Source organism: Anabrus simplex, chromosome 7, assembly GCF_040414725.1.
Source record: "Anabrus simplex isolate iqAnaSimp1 chromosome 7, ASM4041472v1, whole genome shotgun sequence".
Taxonomy (NCBI): Eukaryota; Metazoa; Arthropoda; class Insecta; order Orthoptera; family Tettigoniidae; genus Anabrus; species Anabrus simplex.
The window spans coordinates 94,689,339-94,704,116 of record NC_090271.1 but is presented as its reverse complement, the minus strand read 5'-3'; the positions used below and the strand labels follow the sequence as shown (position 1 = coordinate 94,704,116).

The 14,778-nt window shown below is 39.4% G+C and overlaps 1 protein-coding gene across 3 annotated transcripts in view; it reads left to right on the top strand.

Moving 5' to 3' along the window:
• Nucleotides 1-14,778, top strand: part of LOC136877291 (solute carrier family 23 member 2) — a 153,525-nt gene that overhangs the window by 3,549 nt on the left and 135,198 nt on the right. The window contains exon 1 of one of the 3 annotated variants that reach the window (XM_067151221.2): nucleotides 842-959. The exons of the other annotated variants lie outside the window; for them this stretch is intronic. Coding sequence (XP_067007322.1) covers nucleotides 939-959 — 21 coding nt within the window. The 5' untranslated portion in view covers nucleotides 842-938. Of the gene's footprint in view, nucleotides 1-841; nucleotides 960-14,778 lie in introns of those variants that run through there. 3 annotated transcript variants of the gene reach the window in all.

The following is a 14,778-nucleotide window of genomic DNA, read 5'->3' as shown; positions in this document are numbered from 1 at the left end:
ACCCACACTTCCGGTTCCGCGTCTTAACAAACACTTCGGTCGATCGTGGAGATCGGTAAGCAGATAGAGTAACTACCCTATTACAATACGAGAATGTAAATGTAATATCAAGTTTGATAGTTTAATATCTGTGCACAGTTAAGTGGTGGATGCCCAGCCGACGCAGTAAAGGCGAACTAGGTTCATCTATAGGACATGGGTTCGATTCCCCGCCAGGAAGTCGAAACATTTCAGAAACGGGATATCCATTTCAGGAGCGGCTCATGGCCCTTAGATCACTCAGCTTACATAAAAAAAGAGTACCAGGTTAATCCCTGCGGCAAAGGTGGTCACTCTATCTCAGGGATGGCGAACCTATGACACACGTGTCACTAGGTGACACGCGAACACGATTTCGGTGGCACGCCACATGAACATAATAATGTTTTTATATAATTCTTGTACTACAGACAATACATATCTTATAGTTTTTCACGTGTAAGAAATAAATATCGAAAATCTAAATACTAGTCCCATTCGGATGTGCAATATGGCAACACTGCTACACTGATAGGTCCGAAAGTCAAGTGAGATAGTGTCGTCTTCTGGTGGTTTTGTATACGGACATCGCAAACATGCTTTCGGTGCCGAAAAGAACAGAAACTTATCAAAGGTGGTGACCGTACTTTTCAAGAACTCTGGACAAGGGAATTCGGACTGATAGAAAGATGTGTTGCCTGTGTTCGAAAACAATTGTATCCCCCACATTTAATGTAAAGCTCAATTTCGAGACTAATCATTCAAATGTTTGTTCTATTTCAAATGAAGAAAGAAGGGAGTTCGTTTCACAACTATCGAGCATTACACAAAACAAACTAGTTCTTTTGTATCATCTTTCCGGCCAAGGAATAATATCAGTGCGGCTGTTTCCATCTGTCTCACTGCGTAGTACAGCATGCATGGGAAACCGATTTCTCAAGGTGAGTTGTTGAAAGAAACTTTCTTATCGACGTCCGACACTTTATTTGAAAACTTCCCTAACAAACAACTAATAATTAACAGAATTAAAAGAATGTCAGCCAGCTGAACTGCTGTCGAGGGTAGAATAATAACAAAATGAGTGAAGAAGGTCCGAGTAATTGAAAGCATATTTGGATAACTGCCTCATGTATGTTTTGATGAAAGAATGAATGTGATCTTACAAGCAAGGATAGCTGTGATGACGATGAAATTAGTTTAATTGTTGAGCATACAAACTAAGACAACATGGAAAGATAATGAAGCTAATGGAGGAAGTGAAGTCCATTCGCAATATTACTACTTTTGATTTTTATATCTAATAATTTACTTTACGTCGCATGAACACAGATAGGTATTACGGCGACGATGGGATAGGAGAGGCATACGAGTGGGAAGGAAATCGCAATGGCCTTTGTAACCGTGGGTTCGAGACAACTACAGTTACACATAAATAATAATAATAATAATAATAATAATAATAATAATAATAATAATAATAATAATAATAATAATAATAATATAGAAATAACCAGTAATAAATAATAATGAGATAGGAAAATAATACCAGTAGTAAATAATATAATACTTAATAATATGAATAAGGAGGTAGAAATATGACGCAGTGGCGGAGAATTCATATAAACCAACACAGGGAACACTTACAGGCCTAAAAATGACAACTAAGACAGGATGTGGAAGCTGCGGGAAGCCCTCATCGAGGTACATGGAACGTATGACGTTATGGGGGAGAAAAGACTTACAAGAAACACCCCCTAGCTCAACTATATTAAAAATGACAAGAAAGTTTTACAAAATACAGTTCCACGACACGGAAACAAGACATACTTAACATAAAACTTGATTTAACAATGAAGGTGATGCTACATAAAAGGTATAGTTTAAAGCGAAAGTATTTAATGGATGAAAGAATTAAAAGTACGGCAATTGGAACCTAGGGTAAACTCGGACTCATCAAATTAAACTTTTAAGATGATATTAAGCGAAGAAATAATGAAACACAAAAGGAATTAAACTAAATGAAACGAAACCGGAAAACATTGAGAATAACATTGCAAAAACATTGAAATAACACTTACTTCGTAAAGATGGAGCTCCCGAGGGTAGCCCTCGAGCGCGAACGCTCGCGAGGGTGGTCGGATGGAAAATGACGCCGAGCTCACGCATCATAATTCGAAGCCGGCCACAAGGCCGGAAATGGCCCGATTACAATCAACCAATAAGATCAAACTTACCCTAGATTCCTGGACCTTTTTGCCAATAGGAAATCTTGTGACCATATATGGTCATTTTAACATCGTTAGCAATTGCACAAGTTCTGGAACATTACGATTACAACACCAAAATTTCATCATAGGAAACCACACTTGCAGCACAGGTATAGGATGCTGCAAAATAAATCACCTTACAAATTTTACATCAGATTACATAAAAACTACATTTAAAAAAACACCTCAAAACACTTTTGCATGTTGCAATGTTCATACAGCTCGATATTTCTTGCGGTTACATGAAATTCCAGTAGAGTCCAGGGTTGCAAAAAAAAATTAAATCCTTCAGACAAATAAAAAAAATGAAAATTTACATTTCCAAACACATTGTAGTTAAAGTTCTCCGTCCCACCAACCGGTGACATTCTCCTCCTCCCAAAGTCGAGCCCAGCTCGACAAAAAAAAAATTTACCAAAAATAACAAAATTTAAATGAACTCAAAATGGGAGGCTTAATGGAGATTTGAATATTTTCACAACGCCACAAATTGCACCACACCACAATATCTTATCATCGTTCTCTTCAGGAACGTCCATACAGGCAAAACCCAGTAGAGCGTTGGTATCACTGTCAAACGAAGTCGCTGACCGTGGCCGTTGCCAACGTCTCCATCCATATTGCAGTCCAACCATAGCTCACTTATAGCCTCAGCACAGCCCACCCAACTTAGTGAACCGGTCCATAACTGGCGAAGGTAGGTTGCCCAGCACAGACTACTGCCACCATTAAACAGCTTTCCATTCCACCATCAGACATTAGTGGCCAATAGGAGCGTTGCAGACTCCAAATAGATATCCCAGGTTGAAAAGTCAGTGGCATTGCAGTAACTGGAACATAAACATACGCAGCAGAAATTTGGAACTGAAGAACTTAGGCCACTGGCCTGAACTATTGATGACTAAGAGGAGCCTTGAGTTTCGAGGGTGGGTTTTTTGTGTTTTTTCATTAACAATTACAAGCCTCCTAAGCGAGATTCCCTCTCATGTTTCTGGGAAACCCCAGCCCTCCTGGCAAGTGCTATTTCAGAATTTCAAAATTTAGGAAAATTAAAAAAAACTAAAAGAAAATTTGCCAGAGTTTACCCTAGTGCCAAAAACATTATAAAATCCCTAATCATGAATCAACTTCCAAACTTACCCCAACAGACATTACATTAAATTATATCTAATATGATTATAAATAACCCTTCCCATAACAACTAAAGTGAGTTAACTAAATTATTAACTACAAAACCCAAAAAATGGTGCACGCCAGTTAATTAAAATTTGCTTACAACTAATTCCTTATAACTACCAAATTAAGTTACCGTGTGCATTCTTAATTACCCAACATTAAGGAACAGAACGAAACAAATAAAAAGGAAGAATTTAGAATGTTACAAGGGAACTCAAAACCGAGAAATAATTAATTACGTTAGCTTGCAACCACTTTCAATGAATTGAGGTTAGTAAGTCACTATTTATTTACCATGCCATGTACTTATGAAATTTTTACATAGATAAACTCACATTACGTATTACGTGTCACACCAGTCAAATTAAGGCGCAATAAAGCCAGGAATACCAAATGAAAATCATATTACTTTATCAACAGGAACTCAAAAATTAAAAACAAAAGCGATGCAAGAGTGCACATGCAAACATCCAACTCACTGATATAAGAAATAAAAAGGTACAAGTACAACCTTCATACCAGAGATTACCAGATAACCGCACGACACACAAAACTACCAAGCTTATCTGTCCTTCGACATACACACAGACAACATCAAACCACCAAAACAAGTGCGACGATCCCTGAATCAGCATAACCAACGAATGGTAAAAGGCACGGACGACCTCAATACTGACTCTCGTCACATGACATACAAGCACAGTACACATACACACACACACACACACACAAAACACCCGTGCGATGACACATCAAGAAGTACCCACAAAATAAAAGGACAGAACATCAGAACATGACCTCAAGTACCCTTGAACTTATCATACGACAATGAGACTCTTAGGGCCAATATTGTACTCCTAGAAGAGGAACGGTCTCTCAGCACCTTAACCCTAAGTCTCAGTACACACACACATATGCCTACCAAAGGCACAATTATATTCAAAAATCGTAGGACAGGTACAGCACAGCTACAAATTTAGAACCGTACTCAGTCTACAGAATTCCATACTTCTGTAAGGACACGGAGTCTTGAACTACTTTTCTTTACTATGTAAGGTTTTTTGTTTTGTTGAAGTTGGTAACATATGTACATAGCAACAAGCGTGTTAATCTTGTTTAATGATGAGTTGTTAATAGTGTCAGTGTAAACATTTAAAGTAATAAAAGGTCTAGGTGGACGTGAATATTATATTGGACCACAACCAGACAATAATATTAACAAGAGTGGTACATATTGGTGACCCCGACGTGATCTAGAGAAGATATGGCGAATAACGAAAGCGTGCCCGAAGATCGACCAGAAGCAAATAAGGTTAGCGTAAAAATTCCACCTTTTTGGACAGAGAGACCGGAAATTTGGTTTTATCAAGTGGAGGCTCAGTTTAGTATTTGTAAAATTAAGGCAGAAGAAACTAAATTTAACCATTTAGTGTCTCAACTAGATCCTAAATATATAGAAAATATATGGGACATTATTAAGGGTAGTGATGTGAACAGATACTCGTTGGCTAAGGAACGATTATTAAATATATTTAAGGAAAGTGAGGATAAACGCATTAAGAGACTAGTTACTGGAACTGAGTTAGGAGACCAGAAGCCTAGTCAGTTATTGCGCAAAATGCAAGCTTTAGCCGGAGTAGATGTGTCGGATAAGGTCTTAAAAACTCTGTGGTTAGAGAAACTCCCTGATTCCATTAAGAACATTTTGATTGTTAGTGATGAAGGACTTGATAAAGTGGCTATCATGGCCGATAAAATAATGGAAATGAATCCCCGTCATGAATCATATTCAGTTAAACATGGTGACCGGGAACAACATCCTGCCTTCCCTATTACGATGGACGACATCATGGCTCGAATTTCGGGACTGGAGGAACAAATATCTTCATTATCCATCGGTCATCAGAGTAGATCTCAGCATAGGGGTGAACATCGCCGTCGTAGCAATAGCCGTAGTAAATCCAGGAAGAGGTTTAACCCCGGAGGCAAATATTGCTACTACCATTTTCGATTTGGACGCCACTGTAGACCAGAAAAATGTACTCCTCCATGTAGTTGGTCAGGTCAGGAAAACGGGAAATCGTAGCTGAATTAGCGGCGAATTCCGCTGCTCAAGTCAATAGTCGCAAAACTCGCCTATTTGTCACGGACAAAAAATCGGGATTGCAATTTTTAGTGGACAGTGGGGCTGATGTCTCACTGGTACCAGCTACACCGAAATCTAAAATTGATTTAACTTATAAATTATATGCTGCTAACGGGACCGAAATTCCTACATTCGGAATTGAACTACGTACTATTGATTTAGGACTTCGACGCAATTTCCAGTGGCCATTTATTGTAGCAAAGGTCAATAAGGCCATATTGGGAGCTGATTTTCTGAGTAAATTCCAGTTATTAGTGGACGTGCGTAACAAGAGATTGATAGATGGTGTAACCAAGCTCTGCACTGAGGGTGAAGTTATGCCAATCTCAGAAGAAAATGCTGTCAGTTCCATGAGTCAAAACATTACATTTTCAGACCTATTGTTGCAGTACCCAGATATAGCTAAGCCGAATTTAATTCCTGGTGAAATTAAGCATGATATCAAACATCATATTACCACTGAAGGTCCACCCGTGTTTTCTAGGGCTAGACAGCTAGATCCAAAACGTATGGAAGAGGCAAAACAAGAATTCAAATTCATGATAGACAATGGAATTATTAGGCCATCTAAATCCTCATGGGCTAGTCCTCTTCACATGGTTCCCAAAAAGGACGGCACAGTACGCCCATGTGGTGATTATAGGCGATTAAATGAAAAAACAGTTCCAGACCGTTACCCTGTTCCCAGGATAGAAGATTTCCACTGTATCCTGCAAGGCAAGAAAATATTTTCCAAAATTGATCTATTCAAAACATACTTTCAGATACCTATAGCTGAAGAAGATAAGCCTAAGACTGCTATCATCACACCGTTTGGACTATATGAATTTAACGTTATGAGTTTTGGCCTTCGAAATGCACCTTCAACATTTCAGCGATTTATAAATGAAGTTCTGTATGGACTGGATTTCGTGTTCCCGTACTTGAATGATATTTTAATTCCATCAGCCAGTATAGAAGAGCATAAGTCACATCTACAACTAGTCCTGGAACGACTTTCTAGGTATGGACTTCGTATCAATATCTCAAAGTCAGTATTTGGAGTAAATGAATTAGGCTTCCTTGGATATTGGATAACGCCAGAGGGCTCTCGTCCCCTACCTCAGAAAGTGCAAGCAATTCTGGATTACAAGTTACCTGACAAAATCCATGAGCTCCGTACGTTTCTTGGTGTCGTCAACTACTACAGACGTTACCTGAAAGACGCTGCACAAACTCAAGCCGTTCTGCACGACTACCTTAAGGGAGCAAGAAAGAAGGACAATAGACCTATTCAGTGGACTGAGGAAGCGAAGAAAATGTTTAAAAAGTGTAAATATGATATCGCAAATGCAGCATTATTAGCTTTTCCTAACCCTGACCTGCCGCTAGCACTGTTCACTGATGCATCAGATTTTGCGGTTGGTTCTGTACTCCAGCAATTGGAAAATGGAAGTTGGAGACCGATTTCATTCTTTTCACAGAAGCTGGGTCAGTCACAGAAGGTTTATAGTACCTACGACCGAGAATTGTTGGGAATTTATCTTTCTGTAAAGAAGTTCAAACATCGACTGGAGGGTAGAAACTTTATTATCTTCACTGACCACAAGCCGCTCACGTTTGCTTTCAAGCAAAGAAACGAAAAGGCATCTCCTAGGCAGATGAGACAACTGCAGTACATATCGCAGTTTTCAACCGATATTCGTCATGTCAGTGGTCAAGACAACATTGTTGCTGACGCATTATCTAGAGTTGATGAAGTATCAATAATGGACTATGACAACATTGCTAAAAGCCAGCTTCAAGATGAAGAATTGCAGCAACTTCAGAATGACAACAAATCCCTACATTTTAAGCAATATCAGCTTCCATCAGGAGCAAAGCTTTGGTGCGACACTTCCACTGCAAATATCAGACCATACATTCCGAAGCCATTTCGTCGCCAAATATTTCTGCATTTACATGGTTTCGCTCATCCTGGAATAAAGACTACAGTGAAGATGCTAACTACTCGATTTATTTGGCCTAGCATAAGAAGTGATGCACGACAATGGGCTAGATCCTGTATCAGCTGCCAGAAAACAAAGACCACTCGACATACTAAATCGCAACTTGAAGAATATGAGGAGCCTGATGATCGCTTCTGTGTTGTACACATTGACCTCATCGGACCACTGCCACCCTCCAATGGCATGACCTACTGTTTAACCTGTATTGACCGCTTCACTTCCTGGATGGAAGTTATCCCCCTTGAAGATGCAACAGCGGAAAAAGTGTCAAAAGCTTTCTACCATCACTGGATTGCAAGATTCGGCGTTCCGTTACGTGTAATCACTGATCGAGGAGCACAGTTCAGATCTCAATTGTTTCAAAACTTGGCTATAATTTGTGGGATAAAACTTCAGCATACTACACCATATCATCCCCAGTGTAATGGCAAAGTTGAGAGACTACATAGGACTCTGAAGTCAGCTATCAAGGCCCATAATACCACTAAATGGACAGAAATCTTACCTACTGTCTTACTAGGATTGCGGACTGCGCTTCGAGAAACGTCAAGCCACTCAATTGCACAGATGGTATATGGGAAAACTATCAAACTTCCATGTGAATTTTTTGAGGAACCAACAGCCAAAATTGATCCTGATACGTTTGCATCTGATTTACAAGAGCAAATGCTAAAGCTAAAACCCAGTACACATACATGCACCACGTCAAGATCAGTGTTTGTTCCAAAAGATCTGCAGACCTGTACTCATGTATTTCTAAGATGTGACAGGGTCAGAAAACCCTTAGAACCCACTTATGAGGGCCCTTTCCCTGTTATAACACGGCACGACAAATATTTCACCATTAAGATCAAGGGAAAACTTGCTAATCTATCAGTGGACAGACTGAAACCAGCTCACCTGTTGCAGGAACAAGATGGTTCATCTGAGAGCAACCCTATACATCTTCCAAAGGACACCCAACCTCAACACACTGTTGATAAGTCAGCATCAACCACCAGAGTGTCAAAGTCAGGCAGAACAATAAAATTTCCTGCTCGCTTCTTAGAGCAAGTTGTTCATTTTAAGAATTGGTGACTAGTATCATCAAGAATTTTTTTTAAAACATTGTGTTATGTGTATTTATTTTTGTGTTTCTTACAGACACACTCCTCACTATCATGAACTATAATTTGTTCGTAACACAGTTACTGGAGGGGGAGTAGTGTAAGGACACGGAGTCTTGAACTACTTTACTTTACTATGTAAGGTTTTTTGTTTTGTTGAAGTTGGTAACATATGTACATAGCAACAAGCGTGTTAATCTTGTTTAATGATGAGTTGTTAATAGTGTCAGTGTAAACATTTAAAGTAATAAAAGGTCTAGGTGGACGTGAATATTATATTGGACCACATCCAGACAATAATATTAACAAGAGTGGTACACTTCTACAAATTGAGTACATAAATTTGGAAGACACGAACCCGTAATGCAAGAAATTTTTAATATCGATAAAATCGAACAAAAGGAAACAAGCAGAAACATTAACTGAATGGCATAGCTAAATCACGATACCTTCAAAATTTCACTAGTGACAAATTTAAAATAACAGAAAGAAAATCTTGACAACCTGCAGACCTACTAAGAATTAACCAATTTATAGCTCAGCCTAAGGACACCAAAATGAACATTTGCAGAAAATCTTCCTAGTAATCATTCTTATAATCACAAGGGACATCATTTTCCATCTAGGCACCTAATACCAAGAAAAAGATTACGAGGAATCTCATACCACATACACTAGATTTCCAACATGTCACGAGCACAAGTGCAGAACCGTAACCCGTCAATTTTGCCCAAAATGAGCCTCAGCATTACCTGGTCTAAAGATATGGTGAACACGTGTCACCCTATGAGCCTATCCAAGTCCTCATAGAACCCTCCCTAGCAAATATAGGAATACACGGGTAAATAAATATACGTGACAAGGAAACCGACACTTACGCGATGGAAAAGCACCAAACAAACTAGGAAACTTTCGTAATTAGCAGCTAGTTGGGAAACAGTCACCAAAATAGTCCCATACCTACTTGGAAACGAACCCAGATCCAGCAAAAGACCAAAAACAACACATGACCGGAAATTTAAATATATACTGAGCTAACATACAACGTAAAATTTACTTTAGAAGATCACACACGTAGAATAGTACCAAATATAACATACCAGGCGACAAGAAACAAAATTTAGAAAATAATTTGCCGAAACACGAGATTTACGAACAGGAAAACACTCGAAGAAATAGACGAAAATTCACAACATAACCTCAAAAGTGTTGCCGAAAATTTTCCAAAACAGAAATTACAGAAAAACTAAGGAAACTCCGTGCTAAAATTTAACCAGAACACAATGATCACTGTGACAATTCACACTACAATTTACGTGGTCTAGAAGGAAAACAAGCTGAACGCGACACTCGATAACTTTATTAAGGATGTAGGGTGTGCACTTCGCAGTTGGTCAAACGCTCAGCTGTTTTCAAGACACTTCAGCTGTTCAAGAGATAAACCTGAATTCAAACACGGGAGTACAGTACCAAATACGCTATCGAGACAAAACTTAGCATGATATCACGACGTAGTTTAAAACAACCGGAAATTACACAAATGTTACAATCGGAACACAAATGGAAGAAAACTAGACATAATCAAACATATTGAAATTTATCAAAGAAGACTTTCGGAAGGCGAACACAGCACACGAAATGTGAAGATATCACTTTACTACAAAACACGTGGTCAAGCGAAACCTTTCCACACAAGAAAATTAATTAAAATTAACGAAACCAAAAGAAACTTGTTACAAATAGTGACGCACCATTTCCTCCAACCATTAATTACAAGTGAAACACAGTAACACAAGACTGCACGTCGCGGAACGAAAAACACGTGGTGAGATTAACTCGCGCAAGAATCATGAAAACAAAAGCGGGAATTAAGAACACACACGGAACACTTACAACCTATATTCAAACTTAAAAAATTTAAAATTAATTTTAGAAAAGTTAGCCGAAAATGATCATTGTAAGTCTTCGCTCCTTACATAACACACGCTCTGGTAACAAATGTAACCGTTAATTCGAGCGTACATAAATAAAAATAATAATAGAAATAGTAAATAACATAATAATAATAATAAGGTAGAAATAACCAGTAATAAATAATAATGAGATAGGAAAATAATACCAGTAGTAAATAATATAATACTTAATAATATGAATAAGGAGGTAGAAATATGACGCAGTGGCGGAGAATTCATATAAACCAACACAGGGAACACTTACAGGCCTAAAAATGACAACTAAGACAGGATGTGGTAGCTGCGGGAAGCCCTCATCGAGGTACATGGAACGTATGACGTTATGGGGGAGAAAAGTCTTACAAGAAACATCCTCTAGCTCAACTATATTAAAAATGACAAGAAAGTTTTACAAAATACAGTTCCACGACACGGAAACAAGACATACTTAACATAAAACTTGATTTAACAATGAAGGTGATGCTACATAAAAGGTATAGTTTAAAGCGAAAGTATTTAATGGATGAAAGAATTAAAAGTACGGCAATTGGAACCTAGGGTAAACTCGGACTCATCAAATTAAACTTTTAAGATGACATTAAGCGAAGAAATAATGAAACACAAAAGGAATTAAACTAAATGAAACGAAACCGGAAAACATTGAGAATAACATTGCAAAAACACTGAAATAACACTTACTTCGTAAAGATGGAGCTCCCGAGGGTAGCCCTCGAGCGCGAACGCTCGCGAGGGCGGTCGGATGGAAAATGACGCCGAGCTCACGCATCATAATTCGAAGCCGGCCACAAGGCCGGAAATGGCCCGATTACAATCAACCAATAAGATCAAACTTACCCTAGATTCCTGGACCTTTTTGCCAATAGGAAATCTTGTGACCATATATGGTCATTTTAACATCGTTAGCAATTGCACAAGTTCTGGAACATTACGATTACAACACCAAAATTTCATCATAGGAAACCACACTTGCAGCACAGGTATAGGATGCTCCAAAATAAATCACCTTACAAATTTTACATCAGATTACATAAAAACTACATTTAAAAAAAAAATCACTTCAAAACACTTTTGCATGTTGCAATGTTCATACAGCTCAATATTTCTTGCGGTTACATGAAATTCCAGTAGAGTCCAGGGTTGCAAAAAAAAATTAAATCCTTCAGACAAATAAAAAAAATTAAAATTTACATTTCCAAACACACTGTAGTTTCAGTTCTCCGTCCCACCAACCGGTGACAGCCTTAATTATTGAGGTACAGCCCCACGGAACATGCAACCAAATGTATTTGCAAGATATATGTGTAATAAATAAATGAATAAATAAATAAATAAATATATTATGAAATATAATGGAAAATTTAGAAAGGTAGTCGTCTGGTGGGTGTTTGTAGACATTCCTTAATGGAAAACAAGTGGCACAGTCAACAGTTGAGAATAATAAACCAGACTTTAAATGGCACACTAGTTGGAAAAGGTTCGCCATCCCTGCGACTCTATCTCCTTTACAAGGGACCTGTTTGGAATGGGCCAGACAAATTTCAATGAAACTTCAGAGAATGTTCAAGTAGCAAATCGTAAATGTAATCGTAATAATCATTTTGCAATCCGGCTCCATGGCTAAACGGTCAGCGTGTTGGACCCCTGTGGGTAGGGGTGGTACAGTAACACCCACGGTATATCCTGACTGTCGTAAGAGGTGACTAAAAGGGTCCCCAGGGGCTCTGAACTTTGGAGCGTGGGTTGGCGACCACGGGGCCTTTCGCTGAGTCCTGGCATTGCTTCCACTTACTTGTGCCAGGCTCCTCACTTTCATCTATCCTATCCGACCTCCCTTGGTCAAATCTTGTTCTTTCCCGACCCCGATGCTATTAGGTTTCCGAGGGCTAAGGAGTCTTCATTTTCACGCACTTCGTGGCCCTTGTCTTTCTTTGGCCGATACCTTCATTTTCCGAAGTGTCGGACCCCTTCCATTTCTTCTCTCTGATTAGTGGATGGTTGCCTAGTTGTACTTCCTCTTAAAACAATAATCACCACAACAGGTTGGTCCAAGGGGTCCTGGGTTCGATGTACGACCAGGTCTAAGTTTCTAACCTCATTGGGTGATTCCGATGACTCGGGGTCTGGGTGTGTGTACCATCTTCAGCATTAGAATTCATCTTAAGTAAGACCCCATTCTCACAGACGCGTAGCTCTTCTATAGGCGTCAATTCGAAAGACTTTCACCAGGCTTTTCCGGAAGCCATACGCCATTATTACTATTATTATTATTATTATTATTATTATTATTATTATTATTATTATTATTATTAACATTCTGCCATGAAATCAACGATAGTTTTATAATTAATTGCTGGCTAGTTCGGAGCAGTTAGTTAATGGCAACCTTGCGTATGCACTGTACTAATATGCCAAATGTTCTATTTTGAAGTTGCATAAAACCCTATAAACCGAAAATGAAATGTTGCCATCTTGACGTAATTTCACGCTCTACAAACGTATTTTACTAACACGTACATTGTACACTATGAATATATCCAAATGTTATGGTTTTTAATACTGCTGTATTTTTTAAAATGGAACTAAAATACTATGCAGTATGAAATCTTGGTCATGTGCGCATAAAAATAGTAAATGCTTTTAACATAATATCTTATTGGCACAAACGAGGTACAGTGGGTAAAATAAGTATTCATACACTGCATGTGCGGCTTGTCATATGTTTTTAATAAAAACACAAATACTGCATGCCCTAGTACATGAATTTTATTTCGAATGAAGTGCGAAGAACCACCTACGAATAGAAATTATGCAGTCTTTACAACAAAATAAAATGAATATCATTTTCCGTACACAAAATTAATTTATGCATACATAATAATTTTATAATAATTAAAATTAAATTAAATTAAATTACATACGAGTAATATCCAATACATGTCCGCCTCTGTGGTGTATTGGTTAGTGTGATTAGCTGCCACCCCCGGAGGCCCGGGTTCGATTCCCGGCTCAGCCACGAAATACGAAAAGTGGTACGAGAGCTGGAACGGGGTCCACTCAGCCTCGGGAGATTAACGGAGTAGAGGTGGGTTCGATTCCCACCTCAGCTATCCTCGAAGTGTTTTTCCGTTGTTTCCCATTTCTCCTCCAGGCAAATGCCGAGATGGTACCTAACTTAAGGCCACGGCCACTTCCTTCCCTCTTCCTGTCTATCCCTTCCAAACTCCCCATCCTCCCCACAATGCCCCTGTGCAGCATAGCAGATGAAGCCGCCTGGGCGATGTACTGGTCATTCTCCCCAGTTGTATCCCCTACCCAATGTCTCACGCTCCAGGACACTCAAATTCTTGATTTGGTTTACGCTACAAACACCTTCGCCCTCGGACTCAGAGAGGGATCACACCTCTACCGCCTCAAGGGCAGTGTCCTGGAGCTTCAGACTTTGGGTCGGAGATACAACTGGGGAGAATGACCAGTACCTCGCCCAGGCGACCTCACCTGCTATGCTGAACAGGGGCGTTATGGAGGGATGGGAGGATTGGATGGGACAGACAAGGAAGAGGGAAGGAAGCGGCCGTGGCCTTAAGTGAGGTACCATCCCGGCATTTGCCTGGAGGAGAATTGGGAAACCACGGGAAACCACTTCGAGGATGGCTGAGGTGGGAATCGAACCCACCTCTACTCAGTTGACCTCTCGAGGCTGAGTGGACCCCGTTCCAGCCCTCGTACCACTTTTCGTATTTCGTGGCTGAGCCGGAAATTGAACCCGGGCCTCCGGGGTGGCAGCTAATCACACTAACCACTACACCACAGAGGCGGACTCACAAATACATTTTATTGAATTAATGTTATATTGCTGTGTATTGGTCATTTCATGAATGTAAAAAGCTCAACCACCAGACAGTCTCCATTACGAAAAATAGTTCTCTGAAGGAATGTCCGCTTTCTAATCTCATTTCCTGATATAAAATCATCTGCCACCTTCTCCAAATCTAAAGCATTAGCAGCTTCTTTGTGTCTGACTCGTTGGCTGAATGGTCAGCGTACTCGTTTACAGGTCAAAGGGTTCCGGGTTCGATTCCCCGCCGGGTCGGGTATTTTAACCTT